At 32.0% G+C, this 23,677-nt stretch overlaps 1 protein-coding gene across 1 annotated transcript in view; it reads right to left on the bottom strand.

Moving 5' to 3' along the window:
- ATRNL1 (attractin like 1) overlaps positions 1-23,677 on the bottom strand; it is a 541,384-nt gene that overhangs the window by 354,464 nt on the left and 163,243 nt on the right. The window contains exons 19-21 of the mRNA XM_045568085.1: positions 21,807-21,944; positions 3,707-3,800; positions 1,682-1,734 (exon numbers count right to left, since the gene is read on the bottom strand). Coding sequence (XP_045424041.1) covers positions 1,682-1,734; positions 3,707-3,800; positions 21,807-21,944 — 285 coding nt within the window. The remainder of the gene's footprint in view (positions 1-1,681; positions 1,735-3,706; positions 3,801-21,806; positions 21,945-23,677) is intronic.

Consider the following 23,677-nt stretch of genomic DNA (forward strand, 5'->3'; position numbering starts at 1 on the left):
CAAAATCAATATAAAAATCAATTATCATATATATGAGAAGCAGTCAAAAATGAAATATCTATAAACTACCATTAACAATAGCATAAAAAATATAAAATAGGTAGGGATAAATCTGACAAAAATGTGAATAACCTTTACAGCTAGAACTATAAGATATTACTGACATATAGAATAATTAACAAAAAAATTTAAAAGATATGCTATGTTTATGGGTCAAAAGATTCATTATACTTAAGATGTCAGTTCTCCCCAAATTTATCTATAAATTCAACAAAATTCCAATACAAATCCTAGCATATGTTTTATAAAAAGTGACAGATTCTAAAATTCATGTTTAAATGAGAAAGAAATGGAATAGCCAAACTAAGTTTGAAAAGGAAGAACAAACTTGGAGGACAAATATTATCTGATTTTAAGACTTATAAAATTACATTAATTATAAATTGTTACATTGGCATAAAAATAAGCAAATAGATTAATGGAATAGAGCAGAAAGTCCAGAAATAGACCCACAGATATACAGGCAACTGATTTTCCACAAAGGTGCATAAGAAATTCATTGGTTAGATAGTCCTTAAACAAATTTTGCTTGAACATTTAAATACATAGATGGAAAAAAAAAAGAATTTCAATCTATCACTTACTATATATATAAAAATATGAACTCAAAATGAATTGTATACTTAAATGGAAAACCAAAAAAATATAAAATTCTTCAAAAACACATAGGGGAAAATCTTTGTGACCTTCTGTTAGGCTAAGGTTTCTTAAGAGAACAAATTAACAAGTTGCACTTTATCTAAATTAAAAACTGCTCTTCAAAAAATAGTGTTAATAGGATAAAAAGACCAGCCACAAACTAGGAAAAATATTTTCAAGTTATTTATCTGATAAAAGGACTTGTACATAGAATAAAATATCCTGAAAACTCATTAATATAAAAATAAACAATCCAATAAAACAGTAAGCAATCAATTTAAACAGATACTTAACCAAAAAATATACATATGGTACACAATTACATGAAAAGATGCTTAACATCATTAGTCATTAGGAAAATGCAAATTAAAATGAAAATTGGATACCATTACACACCTTTTAGCATGGCTAAAGTTTAAAAGATTAACTAACTGTACAAAAGGTTGAAAATGTGGAAGACCTGAAAGTCCCATACACTGCTGGTGGGACTGTAAAATGTTATAACCATTTGGGAAATAGAGTGGCTGTTTCTTAAAAAGCTAGACATATACCTACCATATGATCATTACCCAATGAAAGTATCTGTTAGTACAAAATCAGTGCAGCTTTTTAATAATGGCCAAAATTTCCCCCTGTAAAAAATCTATGACAAAATTCTATTTGTTTAAAAATTAATCATAATGACAAAGATCACATTAAAATCACATGAGGTTACTTAACTTCTATATTTTGTTCCATGTTCAGAATAAAATCTATTGCTATTTTATTTCCAGAGTAGAAAAAATTATACCAAATACAATTAAAAGAATATAGCAAAAAGACATTGCTTTTCTTAGCAATATATATGGAGTTGCATTATAATATTTAAGAAATAGAAATTGTAATATAGTAATGACAATTTTGGTTATTCAAGATGACTTTTATTACAAGAACCTAATAATATAAACCAATTATTTAAAATGAAAAATATACAAATACTTACAATAACATGTTCCTCTAAGTGGATTACCAACATAGCGATTTTCAGAGTCACATCTGTAGAAACATAAAAACTGATTTAATATTAAACAATGTAATTCAAAAGCCTCACGTTTTTCTTCAGGCAAAAAATGTATTTATACTCGACATTAACACATCTTAAAAACTATATAATTAAATTTCCAAAATGAGTCTTCAAAATAATTAATTGTAGAAAGCCTATATATGATTGGAATTCTACCTACAAATACTATCTACAAAATACTCTTTACAAATTACTATTCCATTTTGCCCTTTTTATAAAAAAGACATAAATAAGAATGATGGTAAAATGTACTTTCATCATTCTAAACTATATAATTTATTTTCTAATATTGCAAATATACACCAACTCTTATAACTCTGTTATTACTTAAGTTTATGAACTCATGATTTCAATAAATTAAAATACTGCTTTCTCTTGTCTATAAACAAAAACTTGTTATTGAAATACTGCATTACATAAGAAATAATTATTAAAGATGGTTATATGGTTATATCATTTATGCAAACCTAAAATAAAAATTCTCAATGTTTATGATCATAATAGAATCCCATATTTTATTTTTTCCTGTAATAATGGCACTATGGTCCATAGAAAACATATTTATTGATGCATACTTTTATCCAACCAACATATATGTTAATCAAGAGAAACAATGTTGCTTATGACCAGGAACTGCTATATAATTTGAGGGAGTGGGAAAGGGTAGTACAAAATGAAGACATAAATTTCCTGTTAAAAATTATTAAGAAATTGAAAGATGGCCACAGCAAAGCATAAAACCAAGCATGATGCCCTTCTAAGTATGGGAACCTGTGCAGATTCATGGGCTACACACCCATGAAGTTGGCCCTACTTATGACAACCAAGCTTTAAGTGTTGCAAATATTAGAGGCATTCTTCTATCTTAGAGCATAAAACTCTGATTTAATTACATTGGTTTTAAGACCAAAATGGCTTTTCTTAATAGGAATTTTCCTAAAAGCTTATGCTTTGAACTCATTTTTAACTTCAGAGAATATGGGGAAGGAATGAAAACTGGTTGTGCTCATCTTCTCTGAACTTGAAAACTTATACTGCTTAGGTGACTAAAGACACGATAATATAACCAGAAATGTTTAGGATAATTCTACAGCAAATAATATATTTGTTTTAAATAAAAATAAATAAAAGGATCATTTTCTATGCTTAACAGACTTGTTTAGATATAAATTTTTATGTAGTTATAGTTTTGAAGAATTGTTTATTAAATCTTTCCTATAATTCTGTAATTATTATAGCTGGAATTTATGATTTATACCAAATATAGTATGTATATACCTAATGTAAACATGTATTTGCACATAATAATCAAAACAACCAAATTTGATTTTAATAATATGATGTACATGGACAGGAAAAAGGAAAAAAATTTAAATAGCCAGAAACACTACTTTTTAAAGTTAATTTTTTGAAGGGAAATAAATTTTAAGAACTAAATGATAAAAAGACAAAAATCACTCATAAAAGGCTGAGAGCAGAGTAACAATAGCAGGTTTCCATACACTGAAAGAACAGAAAAAAGAGGAAGATTAATACAAGGAGTCAGCTGAAAAGATTAAAGGACTACAGTTATCAGAATTAATAATAAAAGACTGAAAAGAAATAAGGGCATAGAGACACTAGACTTGGTATGATATAGAGGAAAATTGTAAAGATAACAATGCAGATTTGATACATAAGATTAAGATGTGCTTTCCAGAAAAAAATAAGAATGCTTCCCTTTTTCAGCAATACAAAAGAAAAATATGTTCTGCAGGCTGTGTTTTAAAGCTTCCACAAAATTGTCATTTTAAAAGCTTTAATTCTTGAAGAGAATTCAAAAGATACGAGTAAAATTGGATGCTTAACTAGCAAAACACTAAACTTAAAAAGCAAAACCTATAAAAATTAATTCTACAGCATAAATTCAACTCATAAAATTTCTAAAAAATCATTTTTACTTACAATTGGCATTGATCACCTTTTATTCCTTTAGTTGTACAGAAACATTTTCCTGTGTGCAGATGACAAATATTTGCATGGCCACTGCATGTACAAGCTGTAAGTCAAAACCCAAATGCTCTTGAATATTCTGCATCACAAACACACACATCACATTTCAGGGAAGGTATTATTATTATTACCTTATGCTCATGTCCTCTTATTTCCTCATGCCATCCAAAAGCTTAGTTTTAAGTGAAGGGAAATAAATTCACTTATTTGAAATTTTGTGAAATTCTATAAAGTTTTTGCGGGTATCTTGAAGTCCATTTTCTCTTACTGACACTGATACAATTACAGATCAGATATCTTTTTACTTTCAGTATTTCTAGGTTATAATTCATTCTCTAATCAAGTTACATATTCTAAAAAGACAAGGCTGATTGTGTCACTAACCCTTTCAAAAAACTTTAGTGAGAACTATTGGTGTTCTTTCACACAAACAGCTAGTTAAACCATTCTATTAACAAAAATGAAATAATATGATCTTTTCCTGATTCAAATACACATAAAATCAAGCTAATGAGTCAAAATTCTCCAATGGTCAACTTTTTTATTTTCATTTTCTCTTAAAATATCAATAGTAATTCTAGTATGTATGCTAATGAAGTAACAAATGCAAACAAATGTAACCAGATAATCATATTGCTATTTTTATTGACTCTCCAAAATTAAATAGATTTTATATACCAAAATGAAGTACAAGACCAATATGAACATTTTCAAAGAAATCTTTGAACCAGATAGAGTCAATAAAAGAATCAAAAAGAGTGAAAGCTGAGAAGATTTGGTGAGGATTATCAGAAAAAAAAAATGTTTCAGTGTTATTAATCCAGTCTTCTACTTCCCAAGGGAATTTCTGCCTGTCCTCTTTTTTTTTTATTTTTTTTATTCCAGCTCATCATGGGGGTACATAAGTTCAGGTTATATACATTGTCCATGTCCCGCCCATCCCCCCAAGTCAGAGCCTCAAGCGTGTCCATTCACCAGACAGTGCGCCTGGCACTCACCATGTAGTCATACCTCCATCCCCTCCCCCCACCCCCCACCTCCCCGAGTCTGCACCCTCAAGCATGACCATTCCCCAGACGGTGCGCAACGCACTTGTCATGTAGGCATACACCCATCACCTCCCCCCACCCCCCGTCTCAGTCTGATATCCAACTGGTACCCTTCCCCAATGTGCATTTAGGTGATGATCAGGGAAACCAATTTTCTGGTGAGTACATGTGATGCTTGTTTTTCCATTCTTTGGATACATCACTTAATATAATGGGTTCCAACTCTCTCCAGGAGAACCAAAGAGATGTCGTATCACCGTTATTTCTTATAGCCTGTCCTCTTACTCAAACCTAATGAGATGTCACATGAGCTTTTTGAAGAGTTTGAGGTAAGTTCCCTAAAATCTAGGTGGCATATTAGATGTGACACAAATATTCAGCTGTGAATAGCTGTGGCTATTTAACTGAGGTGGCAGGACAAATACAAAGGGCCACTTTTCGAAACTATTAGCATTTACACTAAAGTCAAAGAAAATAATACATGTTTCCTCTAGCTGACCTGGAACTGCTAAAAATCTGACCAAGAGGACTGTGTGGAAGCATCAGGGGACTCCAACGAGAAAAGCAGAAGAAACAGTTGCCAGTATAGGAAAAGAAATATGTGTCACTGTTATCAAGAGAATTGCACCTGGATAGGCCAAGCTTCAGAAAAACCCCAAAAGACACCCATGTGAGAATGGATCAGCAGTTGTGCATCTCTCTCACAGTGGACCTCAACCACAGATGACAACTGTCCCTCACAGGTAATTTTCTTCTCTCCACAGAAAGATCAAACTAAAACACAGAAAAAAATTAACAAAATGACAGAAGTAAGTCTTTACCTATAAAGAAAAAAAAATAGTAAGAGTCAGAGTGTAAATAAATAAAATAGAGACCAGAAAGACAATAGAAAAGATCAATGAATAAAATCAGAAATGAAAGACTAATCCAACAGAAATACAAAGGATGATAAGAGACAACAATGAACAATTATATGTGTACAAGTTGGATAACCTAGAAAGAATATATAAATTCCTAGAAACATACAACTTACCAAGACTGAATCAAGAAGAAATAGAAAATCTAAACAAACCAATAACAAATAAGAAGATTGAATCTGTATTCAAAAACCTCCCAACAATATAAAATCCCAGAACCAGATGGCTTCATGGCAGAATTCTACCAAACATTTTAAAAAGAACTACTATCATTCCTTCTCAAACTCTTCAAAAAAAAATTGAAGAAGAGGGAATACTTCCAAACTCATTTTATGAGACCAACATTACCCTGTTACCAAAGCCAGAGAAAGACACTATAACAAAAGAAAATTACAGGCAAATATCCCTTATGAAAATAGATCCAAAACCCTCAACAAAATATTAGCAAACAAAATTCAATAGAACATTAAAAGGATTATTCACTGTGAACAAGTAGAATTCATCCCAGGGATCAAAGATGATTCATCCTACACAAATCAACAAATGTGATATACCATATTAAAAGAATGAAGGGCAAAAACCATATAGTCATCTCAGTAGATGCAGAAAAAGCATCTGACAAAATTCAAAGTCCTTTCATGATAAAAAAAAAAACCTCTCAAGAAATTAGATATAGAAGGAATGTACCTCAACATATAAAGACCATATATGACAAGCCCACAGTGAAGATCATACTCCCTAAATGAAACTTTTCCAGTAATGAAAATGTTTATCTTGATCATGGTGGTGATTTCTTGGGCATAGAAAATTTGTCAAAAGTCATCTAACTTCACATTTAAACTACATACATTCACTGTACATAACTTTAATTTTATGAAAATCAAGAAATATAGTTATGACTACATGATGTTTTTTGTCAGAGACGCGGGAAAAGTTAATACGTTTATCTTTCATTTATTTCCATAGATGTGTATCTTTTAGTCCTTTGATAATAAAAGTCATGCTTTTTCAAATATGAAATAGAGACAACACTAATTAAATAATTTTAATTTTAACACCTGTACTATTAGATTGTGACTTTTTATAAGTGTGAAATAGTATATTTTAAATTATGCTACTTTTTGATATTTTCCTCCACTCTCAATTGATATAAACTCAGGTCAAATGCAATAACTAAAAGGGCATCAAACAAAAGTAAAACTTACACAAAATAAATAAATTGGATTTTTTCTGAATCTATGTTTGGGTAAGGTGACTGAATATTACAGTATTTGGACATACTTCCAGCTGTCTTTAATTCACTTATTTTGTCAACAAATATTTATTATCTTAATTTGTGAAGTAGCGTAATTTCTATAAGAAATTTGGGTAACAGGTTCCTCATATCTAATTTAAAATATATCTCTGAATATTGATATATTCTTAGAAGTAGCACCAAGTGTGATATATTCAATGCTGAATTCTGTACCTTTCTTTATTTAAGTGATCCTTGATTTGAAAAGGTATCAATCCTATGCCAATAGCACAACCTAAAAGTTTTCATTGACATCACTACCAACTTTACAGAAATAAAAAAAAATAATAAGGAAATACTATGAACAACTGAACATCAACAAATAAGATAGGTGAAATGGAGAAATTCCTAGAAAGACATAAACAACTAAAACAGACCCAAGAAAAAAGTAGAAAAATGTAATAAAGTCATAACAATTAAAGAGATTAAATTAGCAATTTCAAAACTCTCCACCAAGAAAAAACCGGGCCCAGATGGCATCACTGGTAAATGTTATCAAGCTTTTAAAGAAAGGTAATAGCAGATCTTCACAAATTCGTTTCCCCCAAAAAAGGGAAAACTACAAAATTCATTCTATAAAACCAGTATTATCCTGATACCAAAACCAAAGACATCACAAGGAAAGAAAACTGTACATCCCGCCTGTAATCCTAGCACTCTGGGAGGCCGAGGTGGGTGGATCACTGGAGCTCAGGAGTTCGAGATCAGCCTGAGCAAGAGCGAGACCTCGTCTCTACTAAAAATAGAAAGAAATTATCTGGCCAACTAAAAATATATATAGAAAAGATTAGCCGGGCATGGTGGCACATGCCTGTAGTCCCAGCTACTCGGGAGGCTGAGGCAGTAGGATTGCTTAAGCCCAGGAGTTTGAGGTTGCTGTGAGCTAGGCTGATGCCACGGCACTCACTCTAGCCCAGGCAACAGAGCGAGACTCTGTCTCAAAAAAAAAAAGAAAGAAAACTGTACACCCAATACCTTGTATGAATATGTACACAGAAATCTTCAACAATAATCTTCTCTCACTCAGGCGGTGAAAGGCAATATATGCAACCTAAATATTTATACCCCCGTAATATGCTGAAATTAAAAAAGACATGAATGAACCTTCAAAATATTATTATACATGATAAAAGTTAGCCACAAACGATCACATATTGTATGATTTTACTTTCATGGAATTTCCAAAATAATAAAATCTATAGAAACAGAAAGTAAATTATCTATTGCCCAGAGCTTTCAAGGGCAGGGGAGGGAGAAACGAGTAAGGGGAGTGACTTCTCATGAGTATGGATTTATTGGAAGGGGGTGATGAAAATGTTTTAAAATGAGATTATAATTATGACTACATGATTCTGTGAAGACACTAAAATCCTTTGAATTGTATACTTTAAAATGATACATTTTTATGATATATGAATTATATTTTAATAAAGATGTTTGAAAAATCATCAGTGTTGACTATAATATAAAATATTATAGAACACTAAGCTTCTTGCTAATTCCTTACAATTATCACCTTTGAAAAAAATAGATGATTACTATAAATAAATACATACATCACCACTTGGGCACATAAAATAAGTTTCAGAACAAGGGAGATTTCTAAGAACCTTTTTTTTTTTACTAGAAGAAATTTCTGCATAAAGGTGTGGAATTTTCTTCATAAAGAGTATTTAAGTAAATCTGAATATTTTCCATTAGGTTTGTAGAATTAACAACACAAAATGTGAGAATTACAGAAATGAAAGACAAGGTGCAGAACTGCAAGCAATAAAGGAAACTATCATCAAGCAATAAAGGCACACAGTGATATACTGGTAATATGTAACTTTATAAATAATGAATCAGTACATCATGACATCTTTTAATATTAATCTGCACAGTTTCATAGTAATAATGTCTTGCATTCAGAACTTCACTAAAAATGATGCATATTAATATTTAAAAACTTAAATAAACCTTTTATTTTTCCTGTATGGAAAAACTGGATAATATTTATGCTTACAGAGTTTCATAAAAGAATTATCATTGTATAGTAACTTTAATGATTTCTTAGACAAAAAAAAAATTGTGTTAAAATATCTTTTGTGTGAGCTCATTTTGACAGAATTCCCTTATGGCACTGTACTTCAGGGTAAAATAGCACAAATGCATTTTAAATTCAATTGTTTAAAATTTATACTTCATGTCAGTGTTGAAATTATTCTGTTGTCAGCATTTAAGGCTATCTTTTTATGCTGAATAAGCATTTACGAAAGCATTATACAGTGGCCTTTTGTTTGGGAAATTTTATATGATGATGATTTTAAAGCCTAGATATACACTAGAGGAACATAATGTGGTCACATGATATTTCTGCCCCCTTTAATATAAAGTTGCAATATCAACTTATGAGCAACACTAAACAATAAGGTTTAAAAAAAGATACTACAAAGGTTATTCAAACAAGTTATTTATAAAGAATACACTTTAGAAACATGAAACCAAAACATAGTCATTGGCAGTACTCATTTCAAAATCAGTTTATGTTCCTATATCCTTTCATTGCAACATCATTGCTGCCTGTCATATACATATAACAATAATTTCTGGGGGTTAGGAGATCATGTAAATTTAATTTCCTTTGTACTCATGCAGCATAATTACACTTAATGAAATTTAATAGATATGTTATAGATTAGTTTTCAAATATAATAAGAATTCTAACAAAGACAAAAGTCCAAATAGCCACATGATTTAAAATTCTGTGCTTCTGAAATGCTGGGCAACTTGCCTATATTTGCCACTGTGACAGGCTTGTTGGTCTTGTTCCATAGCAGATCCCATATAGGCCCTGAATCTCAGCTCAAGTCTCTCTCTACTGTGGTCTAGGAGCAATCCTGCCCACAAAGGGAATTGCTGGGAGACTCACTTTGTTAGCTTGCCAGACTCTGTCCCACAGCAGATCCTGAGAAGGCCCTAGATCTTAGTCCCAGCCCTTCTTAGCTACCATTGTAAAACAGTTCTTCCCAGCCATGAACCTTCTGGAAAACAAGCCCATTTGAGTCCCTGGGACAAGCTTCCCAACCTTTGTCCCACAATGAATCCGGAAATGGCCCTGGATCTCAGCCCTAGATTCTCAGCTGTAGTCAGAGTAGTTCTGCCCTCCTAGGGACCTGGAGATAGGCATGTCTGTTACTGCCCCCTGCAGGCTGATTTGCTGGCATTGGTTCCACTGTGGATCTTGAAACAGCCCTATAAATCAGCTCCATCCCCTCTCAACTGCAATCTGAGAGCAAGTCTGCCCACTTAAGAACCTGCCAGTAGACATGTATGTCTGCAACCCCAGAGAAAGATATAAAGACTTTGATCTCAGGGTTAGACCCTAAAGCAGCCCTGTGAGTCAGTTACAGCCCCTCTCAGACACATACTGGGGCAGTATTGTTTGCCCAAGGACCCACCCAGCGATCCAGAAGGAGCCCTCACAGGAACCCAGAGGAAGCCACATTAGACCACACACATGGTAAAGGACATAATGTTTGTGAACCCTAAAGCAAACCCTCATCCCAGCACCATCCCTATAAACCAAGGCCTTACAGAGAGTCCAGTCCACCCAGGGACCAGAGAGAATCCAAATTTGCTAGATCCCCTGGTAATAGGGCCACCAACCACAGACCTCACTGTGAACACAGCAGCAGCCCCATAATCCACCTGCAACCCTATTCAAACATGATCCCAGAGACAATCCCATTACTCCAGGAGCCCAACAGGAGAATGGCTTATACAGATGTACAGACTGCTAAAAACACTCTGTAATGGTTGGAAGAGGTGTTTGCTCCTCAAATGCACAGATAGCAGTGCACAGATACACAGATAAGAAAGAATCAAAAAAATGTGACACCAGCAAGGGAAACTAATAAAGCTCCAGTAACCAATCCCCCAAAATGAAGATATACAAATTGCCTGAAAAAGAATTCAAAATAATTATATTAAAGATACTGAATGAGATTCAAGAAAACAATGATAGACAACTAAATAAAATTAGGAAAACAATGCATGATGAAAATTAGAAGCTTAAAAAAGAAGTAGAAACCATAAAAAAGAACAAGACAGACTCCAGGAGCTGAAGAATACAATGACAGTGCTGGAAAAGACAAGAGAGAGCTTCAACACCAGACTCGATCATGCAGAAGAAAAAATTAAAGAACTCAAAGATAGATCATTTGAAATTAGCCAGTTAGAAGGACAAAAAAGAAAAAAAAAATTTTAAAAAGAAGAAGAAAGCATAAGGGACCTATGAGATACCATCAAACATATAATATGTGAATTATAGGATCACCAGAAGGAGAATTGACAGTGAAAGGGTAAAAAAGCTTACTTGCAGAAATACTGGCTGAAAGTTTCCCAAATCTTGGGAGGGTTATAGACATCTGTATGCATGAAGCCCAACGGATATCAAGCAAGATCAATCCAAAAAAGAATACTCTGAGACACATTATAATCAAATCATAAAAAGTCAAAGACAGAATCTTCAAAAGAACAAGAAAAAAGAGAATCATTATATATAAGGGAATCTCCATTAGGGTATCTGTGGAAATCCCAACAGAAACCTTACAAGACAGGAAAAAGAGGAACGGTATATTCAAAGTGGTAAAAGGAAAAAAATTTCACCAAGAATTCTATACCATCAAAGGTGTCCTTCAGAAATGAAGTAGAGATAAAGATATTTCAAGACAAACAAAAGCTAAGAGAGTTCATCACCAGCAGACTTGATTTACAGGAATAATAACGGCAGTTCTTCAAGTTGAAATGAAAGGAAGATAAAGTAACATCATAAAAAATATGAAAATATAATACTCACTGGTTAAAGTATATACATAATCACATTTAGAATACTATAATGCAGTAACAGTAGTGTGTAAATAAATTTTAACTCAAGTATAAAGTTAAAAAGCAAAATTATTAAAAACCATATCTATAATAATTTGTTTAAAAATACACAATATAAAAAGATGCAAGTATGACATAAATAGCATAAAAGCTGGAAGGTATAAAAAGTGTACAGTTTTTGTATGCAGTTGAACTCAAGGTGTTTTCAGCTCAAATTAGAATATTATAAGATATTTTATGTAAGCTCAATGGTAACCATGAAATGAAAACCTCTAGTAGATGCATAAAAGATAAAGAGAAAGAAATCAAAGCATAGCACTACAAAAATATAAGAAATCACAAGGGAAAATAGTTATTGAAGAAAAGAAACAAAAGAACTATAAAACAGTCAGTAGACAATTAATAAAATACAAGAGTAAGCCCTTACCAATCAATAATTACTTTAAACTTAAATGGACATGAAACCATAACATTTCTAGAAGAAAATGTGGGGAAAACTCTTCCAGACATTGGCTAAGGCAAAAAATTTATAACTAAGACCCCAAAGGCAAATACAGAAGTAATAAAAATAAATAAATGGGACTTAATTAAACTAAAAAGCTTTTGCACAGCAAAGGAAATAATCAACATAATGAATAGACAACCTACAGAATGGGAGAAATATTAGCAAACTATACATCTGACAAAGAACTTATATAAAGAATTCAAACAAATCAACAAGAAAAACAAACAAACAACCCCATTAAAAAGTGGGCAAAAGACATCAACAGAAGTTTTTTAAAAGAAGACAGACAAATGGCCTACAAACATATGAAACAAATAATCAACATCACTAATCATCCGGGAAATGCAAATTAAAACTACAATGAGATACCACCTTACCCCTATCAGAATGGCCATTATTAAAAAGCCAAAAAATTACATCCTAGCATAGATGCAGAGAGAAAGGAACACTTATACACTGTTGGTGGGACTGCAAATTAGTACAGCCTCTGTGGAAAACAGTATGGAGAGTCCTCAAAGAAATAAATGTAGACCTACCATTTGATCCAGCAGTCCCACTGGTGGGTATCTACCCACAGGAAAAGAAGTCATTTTATCAAAAAGACACCTGCACTTGAATGTATTGCAGCACAATTCACAACTGCAAAGAGGTGGAACCAACCTGAGTGCCCATCAATTCACAAGTGGATAAAGAAAATGTAGGCCTATGTCCTTGGTTTATTCATCTGTAAAATACATATTATAACAGTACAAACTTTATTAAATGCTTAGGATTAAATGAAAAACATTTAGACAAAGCTCTTAGCAATGTGCCTAGCATAAATTACCTATAAATATTAGCAAATATAAATATTTAAATAAACATATTTTATATTTAATATATATTTAATATAAATGTTTAGCTACTATTTATATTCCTTGGCTGACAAGGGATATGTTAATGTTATCAACTAAAATATGAAATACAAAAAAAGAGAAAAAGTAAAGATATGGTAGAATATGAAATGTATGGTAAAATATGAAGCTAGAAAAGTGGGGTGAGAGCATAAAAGGCCTTGAAAGTCTTGTTAAGGAGTTTTTAATTTATTTTGTAGACAATTTGCATGCAGTAAATATTTTAGAAACGGGAATGAAATCACTTGAATTGTTTTAGGAAGAAAATTATTAATATGTCTTTGTATTTTTCTTCCTATAAAAGAAGTAGAAATAAGGATTACAAACGGAGAGATTATATAGAGAGTAAGGGCATTCATGTATTAATTCAGCAAATATTTAATGAGAACCTATACCATGTCAGGTAATCTGTAACATCCAACAACAGAAGAGAAAGGGATCAAGGAGGCCTAAACTGAAAAGGGCAATGAACTCCAAAAAAAGGAATAGATTTCATAGACAGTGCAGAGCCAAAATCAGCTTGGGACAGAATATAGAGGCTGAGGAAAAAGAAGGAGTCAAAGGTACCGTTGAAATTGAGTCTAAAAGGGTGGCAGTACCATTATCTAAGATAAGGGTGGATAGGGAATATTTTTAAATAATAATATACCTAAATTTGGTTTTGTAACTAATTAATTTGAATAGTAGTAGACCTTCTACAGAAATGTTCAACAGGAAGTTGAAAATACAAATTGCCTAATACAATAGGCTATACTGTTCACTAAATATACAATTAAATGTGTATGTACTTCCTTTAAAGCCTAAAAATATAGATTATGATTATTATAAAATCAATAGATTGGCCTATAAAGACAAATCATGATAAAAGGTAGAGATAAAATTATATGTGACAAAGAAAAAAGTAAATATTTGCATCCATGTCCTATGGTATATAAAAATGGACCTTTGAGAAAAAAGGCATTTCTCTTAAATAACATATTAAGCAGTATTGTCATATGCTTATGAAATATGTACAGAGAATATTCTGCTGATGCTTCCCTATATCTGCTCCAGGCATTTCTAATATATAATTAACTTCTCCACCATTACTAATTAGTTTTTGTGCACTATTTGAGTAATGTAAAAGGGTGTGTCAAAATTTAGCTTGGTTCTGCTTTTTAAAAATCTATAAATATCAAAATAAAACCAAATTCATGCTTAAAGTTTCTTAGGTTAACCTCTTCTGTAATATACTAAATAAATGTTTTATATGTATTAGACTTTGAGGAGAAGTATGCCCCACTTTAAATTTATCTTTCTTTCACCTGCGGCCTGTCATTTCAAGCCAGATTTCTACAACTTTTTCAGGTTAGTATGAGTCTCATTTTTGTTGTTAAGTTATATCATAATAACTTACTCCACTTTTTAAAGAACTAAGTTGTACCCTATCCTTGTAACATAAAACCTCAAGCAATACATGATAAGGAGACTAAGCATTCCATCAAATGAAATTAAGGAGAAATATTGAAACTTTACACAAAATAATGATTTATATCTGGTCCCAAATAAATAAGTATTCTGCTCATAGATCTAAAACTACAGAATTGTTTTCAAAATTCCATAAGCGATATACTTGTAAACTTGTTCATGAAAAGAAAGCATGCAAGTGGCACACTTTATTGTCAAAAACTTGTAAACCAGCGGTGGAAATATTCCATAACATCAGATCTAAGGGTCTAAAAGCCACTATTCAAATGCCAAAAGTTTAAGTAGAAGTTTAGTCAAACTTAAATGTGGAAAACAAAACTTGTGCTAATAAAAATTAGGAAGAGAGGTCTTAAGGATGAGAGTAGTTTTGATAAATTTATTAAAGTAAGCCACGGCAAAGCTCCCACACCTAAAAAGTTCAGTGACCTTGTCTCTAGCCGTTTTGTGGGAATCAGCCCACAAACACTTCTTTTAAAAGGCATCCAATGGAAAAAAGTAGTAAAGTGCATCTTCTAATAACCCATAATGAAGTCGTTCTAAAATACCTGACAATATTGTAGTTTTTATATCTCAATTTTTATAACTCAAATAGTTTTTATAACTCAAATAGTTTTTATATCTCAATTTTCTCATCCTTGAAATTCCTTTTACAGAAATAAAAGGAATGAAAAGAGCTTCAAAAGATAGATTTAAAAAAAAAAAACCTAGTTATTAAGAATCTGAAGTTAGAGAAACACTTCTACCAAGGAAAACAAAGAGTTACAAAATTAGTGAGAAAACAAATTAGCTAAAAACATTATAGAAACCATACAATGAAGATCTTTTTAATCATGCAGTTGAAAACAAAGCTCTGTTTTGTATGATTTTAAAAAAACTTTCTTGGTTTACTTAATATGACTGACTTTATATAAAACTGTTATTCTGAAGATTCTTTAATCAAAGTTTAACTTCGTGGTTATATCACATAGTAATTATCTATATATAATCATATAATTATTCATCTATTGGCCTCTCTTTGGAATATTTAAAATATCACGTTGGCTCTACTCTGCAACACAAAATGTAAAGTATACTAAGAGAATACAAACTTTTAACACTGTTGTATCAAAACAATAAACAGAACCAAAATTCCCATATCAAGCAAGTTTCGTTTATCTGCAGTTTTAATTATTCAGGGCAATGCTCCTAGTTTGAGAGAATTAAACTTCCTACATTTATTTCAAGAAATGTTCAAGTTCATTTGGTAATAAATTTTATGCTTCTATGAACAACTTGCAATGTGTGAGAAGGGTTTAGAATTAAAAAATTCTTCATCCTAGTAGAGAAAAGAAAGTTAATTCATCTTCCTTATTGCTACCTTCAAGTTTCAGAGAATATTTGTGCCATATCCTAGTGTGTTTATTAAAGTAATACTTCTGTAAAAGTCTGCTATAGGCAGATATTAATAGTATTTCAGTAAAAGACTCATAAGTTTTGCTAATAAGAAAAAAAAAAGGTAACAATAGAACTGTCACTCTGTTGAAAAAACTCTTTCCCCATAAACTGAGAAAGAGTTTATCACTATTAAAAGTAAAACATAGACAGAGAAATTAAGAAAATCAGATAAGCATACTATTCAAGAACCTATAAAAAACAAAAATGAACTAAAATACATAAATTAATAAATATAAAAGCAGACATTGCTAAACCAAATTGTGAATGTGAGATTAAAGTAAAAAAATTATACATAATAATAATAAAACTCATTAAATATCTAGTAAAAAATGTTACCCAAAAGAGGAAAACCTAGATGAAGAAAACTCTAAACCATACAAGATTGGAATTTAAATGTCTATATATTTCATGACTTGGAGAAGTATTTTTCTTACATCTTTTTTTTAACAAATAGTTGAATAAAACAAATATGTATATGAAAAGATATTAAAAAATTATTATTAATAACATTATAGCTTAGTTGTTTTATATTTAGAGTAAATTATAATGGAAAACATGCGACTAATAACAATAACATAAAATTGAAGCTTGTAAATGGTTCTCAATTCTCAAGGCCTACTGAATTAACTCCTCTATAAAGTCTTCCCAGGGAGAATTGGCTTGAGGGAAATGGAGCAACATGATTAAATAGAACCCTCCAGCAATCTTCCCCTTGCAGGAGCACAAAACTAAACAACTATCCATGCAAGAATGCACCTTCGTGAGAACCAAAATATCAGGAAAGTGATCAAAGTACCTGCTTTCAGCATAATAACAAGGAAAGAGGCATTGAAGAAGGTAGGAAAGACAGTCTTACATTGCCTATGTCACAGCTTCCCCAACCCCAGGCAATGCAGCCTGGAGAGAGAATCTCTGTGATTGGGGAGGGGGGGAGTGCAAAGTGGGTATGGGACATTGCATTGGAACTCTGTGCTGCCCTGTCACGGTGGAAACAGAAGAGGGCAGAATTCTGCACCCAATAACTAGCAATGAGAAGTTAACATTTCCTAGAAACACATATTATTTCATATATAAAGTACCACATTTAAGACTCAATATAACACTATAAATTAAATTAGCTATATTTAATTAGTGTCTCGGGAAAACTGAGACACTAAAAAGTTAAATCATTTACCCAAGGTAACAGTGGCATTGCCAGTATATGGATCCAAGTTGCATGATTCCAAAGCGCAAGCTCTTAACACTTTAATATTTTTCCATACCTACAAAGATTACATATACATAAATATAACATTATTTAATATTGTATATAATATCACATGTAATATTATATATTATATATATATATTAGTTCCAGAGGAAAGTTTTAATTATAGAATCTTCCCGGTCATTAATGAGAAATAAAGTAATTTTAATGATAAAACATTTTAATAGTTAATTATAATAGATTAGCTATAATATAATATTAATTGGCAACAGTCTTAGATTGGCTTTAGTAGGTTGAATTTTTAAAATAAAATATAAATCTGTAGTATATTTAAAGCCTTCTAATTAAAATATAAACACTCACAAATGTAAAACTACTTAAAAGCTAAAGATCAAAGGCCAGATACCACAATGGCTCAAGAGAGAAAACATAGCAATGAAGTTCTACCCAACAGGATGAACAGAAATCTGCCCCACCTATCAGTTCTCTCAATAAATATGAATGGCTTGAACTCCCCATTCAAGAGACATAGGCTGGCCCAATAGATGAAAAAATATAAACCAAGTATCTCCTGTCTCCAGGAAACTCATCTAATCTGCAAGGATGTATTTAGACTGAAATTAAAGGGGTGGAAATCAATATTTCAAGTAAACAGAAGCCAAAAGAAGGCTGGTGTGGTGGTTTTAATTTCAGATAACTTAGTTTTTAAATCAACAAAAGTAATGAAAGACAAAGATGGTCTCTATATACTGGTGAAGGGTACAGTTCAACACGAAGACATAACTATACTTAATATATATGCACCCAAATTAGGTGCACCCAGATTCATAAAGCAAACCCTACTTGATCTAAACCAAATGTTAAACAGCAACACCATAATAGCCGGAGACTTCAACAGCCTGCTGATAGCATAGGACAGATCCTCCAAACAGAAAATAAATAAATAAACAATGGACTTAAACAGAACGCTAGAACAAATGGGCCTGACTGACATTTACAGGACATTCTATCCAAAATCCACCGAATATACATTCTTCTCATCAGCTCATGGGACATTCTCTAAGATTGACCATATCCTAGGACACAAAGCATGTCTTAAAAAATTTAAGCAGTCACAGCAACAACAAAATAAATAAATGGGACCTGATTAAATTAAAAAGCTTCTGCACAGCCAAAGGAATTGTCATGAGAGCAAACAGACAACCTACAGAAGGGGAAAATATTTTCGCATGCTACACATCCGATAAAGGGCTGATAACTAGAATCTATTTAGAACTCAGGAAAATCAGCAAGAAAAAATCAAACAACCCTATCAAAAAGTGGGCAAAGGACATGAATAGAAACTTTTCAAAAGAAGACAGAAGAATGGCCAACAAACATATGAAAAAATGCTCAACATCTCTAATCATCAGGGAAATGCAAATCAAAACCACAATGAGATATCACTTATCTCCAGTGAGAATGGCCTTTACCAAAAAGTCCCAAAACAATAAATGTTGGCGTGGATGCGGAGAGACAGGAACACTCATACACTGCTGGTGGGACTGCAAACTAGTGCTACCTCTGTGGAAAGCAATATGGAGATACCTTAAACAGATACAAGTAGACCTACCATTTGATCCAGCAATTCCATTATTGGGCATCTACCCAAAAGAACAAAAGACATTCTATAAAAAGGACATCTGCACTCGAATGTTTATAGCAGCACAATTCACAAGTGCAAAGATGTGGAAACAACCCAAGTGCCCATCAATACATGAGTGGATTAATAAAATGTGGTATATGTATACCATGGAGTACTACTCAGCTCTAAGAAACAATGGTGATACAGCACCTCTTGTATGTTCCTGGATAGAACTGGAACCCATTCTACTAAGTAAAGTATCCCAAGAATGGAAAAATAAGCACCACACACATGTACTCACCATCAAATTGGTTTCACTGATCATCACTTAAGAGCACATTTAGGAATGACATTAATCAGGTGTAGGGCAGATGTCGGGGGAGAGGGGATGGGTGTATACATACATAATGAGTGCAATGTGCATTGCCTAGGGGATGGACACACTTGAAGCTCTGATTCCAGGGGGTGGAGGCAAGGGCAATATACATAACCTAAACTTTTATACCCCCATAATATGCTGAAATGAAAAAAAGGATAAAAAATCAATAACTAAATAAAATAAAATTTAATAAACTACTAGAGAACGTGCAACAGTGAAGATAGGCATGCATCTTTCATTATATTTAATTTTCCATTGCCTTGTGCCTCAGCTTGCCAGATGTATGATGTCAGTAACAAAAAGTACTACAGAATAACTAAACTAGTCTTAATAATAGCAGAGAAGTCTCATCCCCCAAAAGGAATATATTTCTAAAAGTACTCTGCCTGTCAGAATGATAAAACCTACTGTACTAATTTAAAACATTTTGTAGCTAATAGAGAATCATTTAAGTGTTCCTTTTGCTTGTGTTGACAAAAAACTAAAATAATCACTGTGATACTGTATTTGTCAATGGATTCTTAGATAAAACACCAAAAGTATAAGAAACAAAAAAATAGATAAATTAGATTTCATCAAAACTGAAACTTTTGTTTTATAAAGAATACTATCAAAAAAGAGAAAAGACAACCTAAAGATGTATACAGGAGGATATGCATAGGTTATATGTGAATATTATACCATTTTATATAAGGGACTTGAGCATCTGCAGATTTTGGTATCCATGGAGGGTCCTGGAACTAATTGCCACAGATATCAAGGGACAACTGTATTGCCTGAGAAATTTTGTTGACTTAAATGTTGTATTCAGTTCATCATTCTCCATGTGTCTCAACCCTCAGTGTCTATTAGACTCACTTGGGAAACTTAAAAAAAAAAAAAATCATTGTCCAAGATTCATCCTACAACCACAACCCAGGTGCTGATTTAATTGTTTTGGGGGATGGTTCAGACATCTATATTTTTTAAATCTCTCCAGATGGTTCTAATATGCAGCTACTGTTAAAAAATTTATGTGGAACAGGGCCAGGATACATTCCCTCTTTAAAGATTCCTCACCTTTTCAAGCCAAAAACTGAGGTTTTTCTCTGGGTGATATATAGGTAATCTCTACTTAGAGAAAGTAGATACAAAATTTAAAGGACAGGTCCAATCTAGAGATTAAAGAAGGATCACTAAAAAATTCCATTTTAAAAAGAAATTTAAAAGAAAGGCCAAGTATTCTTTAAAAAGTAGGAGAAAAAAGCAACAGAACAGAAGGAAGATAGAAAAACAGAGTTTAGTGAACAAAAAAAAAGTGGTGATTATGTGCTTCACTTCTTTTAGTCACAGAACCAGCCCAATCTGTTTCAACTTTGTGGAATAAAAGTTGTTTTTCAGTTGCCATAAACCCCTAGATCGCAAGTTACATAACCTAAAAATGCCCAGGTAGACTAAGCAGGAAACCACAAGCAGAATCAAAGTCCTTGGACCAAGGAATGGGGACCAAATTAAAAAACGGACACCACATGACATGATCTATGATCCAGTCAGATGGAGCTCTGGAATCACCCATGGCAGGATCCAGTCAGATCACATCTCCAACATTGCCTCATTGCAACACCCAATCAGATCACATCTCATTACCCTCTGCCTATAAAACATGCCCCAGACAGAGCTTGGGGAGAGTTGAGCCCAACTCCTGTCTCCTTGCTTGGCAGCCTTGCAATAAACTTTTCACTCTACTAAAAGCGGTGCTTCAGTGTTTGGCTTTCTGTTGCCCAAGGACAGACCTAGTTTTATTCAGTAACATTCCTAAGGCCTATATTAAATATTATCTCATTTCATCTTTACAACAATCCAAGGAAGTATGAACATCTCTCTTTTACATACAAGGAAAATGAACCACTGAGAGGTTAATTAGTCAAGGTCATACATTTGAAGAGTGACAGAGTTGGGATTTCAGCCCAGAATGAATTCCAAACTTATTCTCTTACATATTATGCTGTACTACCACCCTGTCCAAAAAAAAAAAAATCTTACCTGATGCAAGACACATACCATTAACCTTTAATTATTTTTATTTCTAAAGTCAAAACAATAACTTACTATTTAATAAACAAACTATCAGCAGTTATTATTTTAAATAGTGAAATTATAGATAATTTTTCCTTTTATTTATTTGCATTTCATAAGTCTCCTATAATATTAATAAATATGAATTCATTTAAAATAAGAAAAAGTAATATTTTTAAAGCAAACATATAACAGAAATTTTATATTCACAGTTCCTAACAAATAGCTATTGTTTTCTAAAAATGTTAAAACTGAATAAAAAATGTTATCTAATAATATATATTCTCCAAATGAGTTACCTCTTCCTCAATTTAATTTTCCTTAGTAAAAAATACACTGAAATTTTAAAAAATATTTACCTGTACACTGTCCTCCATTGGTTGGATCTCCATAATAACCTGGCATGCAGTCTTGACATTGCTTTCCTGTGGTGAGATTTTTACACTGTTCACACACATTATTATTGATGCAAGTGCTATGTCCATTACACTGGCAAGCTAAAGAAAACAGTAAACAGTATTACAAATATCTAATATAGAAATTTATCAGGTATAATAGCTATTGAAACAAAGAATTTATTTTAAAAATTTGGATCATAGCAAAGTCCAAATGGCATTTCCCAAGTTTTTTGAATGAATAACATGTGGCTCAAAATATTAATGTAAGACAATATTTACAATAAATTATTGTTAATATTTACCTTATCCTCTATAAAATGCAGAAGTTAGAGAGAAAGTCAACCATAAAAGTTATAGCTAAAGAGGGAATACTTTTTAACATATTCCTTTAAAAATTCATGTGAATGGTATTTCTATTAAGTTACAAATTATACAAATACAGGACTGAATAATATAGCTTTAATAAGCCATGCTGAAATGCATCTTAATTATGGTTATACATAGTAAAAGAATCAATAAATATACAAAATTGTGTGGAAATATATCCTTACTTCAAGAAAATAAATTAGAAGTAAAAATAACAAAAGTATCACTTTTAAATTAATTTGCATAAACATGTATCTTCTTTAGGCAAGAAAAGTTTCAAAGATTCATATTTAAATCATGAGATCTTTTCTATGTCTCTGTAAGTGAGACTTTTACTTTGTTTTAATGTTAATATTACAGCAAAATCCAAAAATTTCAGATTATATATAAACTTCATATATGAAAGCTAATGTTCTTAGTGCTTGTTTGGGGCATAACATCGACTTAGTTTGCTAACTGCTTGCCCAAACATCATCATCATTTTTGCCTTCACATTTCATCATAATTACAACTAAGATAGCAATTAGCATTTAACTGAGCTCTGTCTCACTTAATCCAGGAAAGCCAATGTTCAGCTGATGCCAGTTGTTTGTGGCCTGTATCTATTCTTATTGGTCAGTGCATTATTGCATCAGTTTTTAAACATTAAACACTACACCATGGTGTACCAAATGGCACGCATGAATTATATCATTTAATCATCAAAGCAATACTATATGGAAGTTATTATGTTTAGTACTATTTCTAAGATTAGGAAATCTGGGTTAAGCAACTACCCAAAGTCACACAGCTAATCAATGGCAGAAACAAATACATTATAAAAAAGTCTGAATAAAAATAAGAAGTACATATTAAATTCCATGCAAAAGTATCTATTGTATACATAAAATTTGAAAGGGAGAGAGATTTCCCAAGAGGCTAGTATAGAGTCATCAACATGCATTAACATCAAAGAGTGAAGACATAAAAAGAGTAAAACCAAATATCTATATTTTACAGAAAATTTTAGAGGCATAACTCTGTCATAAAATAGTATAGAAGTAACATGAACTCATCATGGAAAAATGTTAAATATTCCTAATCATCCTCTTTATGAAATTGAAAAAAATTATATATAGCTTTAAAACTCTACATTATATTATGAAACAATTAGGAGAAAATTTAATAACAAGGGAAAATTGTTCATAATAAAGTGAAATAAGAATACAATATAATTTATTTATAATGATCACAATTTTAGATTCAAAGAAGCGGAACAAGACAGTGGAGTAGGTCTCTCCAGTAATCATATCCCTGCAGAAACATCAATTTGAGCAACCACTCACACAAAAACATTGCCTTCACAAGAGCTAAGGAAACTAGAACACACAAGCGAGGTTGTGAAGCCCCACTGGACAAGAAAAACTGTAGTTAGAAGACAAAGGGACTGGTTTCCCATCACTGTTATACCCCTCCCCCAAAGCCAT

Source organism: Lemur catta, chromosome 14 (genome assembly GCF_020740605.2).
Source record: "Lemur catta isolate mLemCat1 chromosome 14, mLemCat1.pri, whole genome shotgun sequence".
NCBI lineage: Eukaryota > Metazoa > Chordata > Mammalia > Primates > Lemuridae > Lemur > Lemur catta.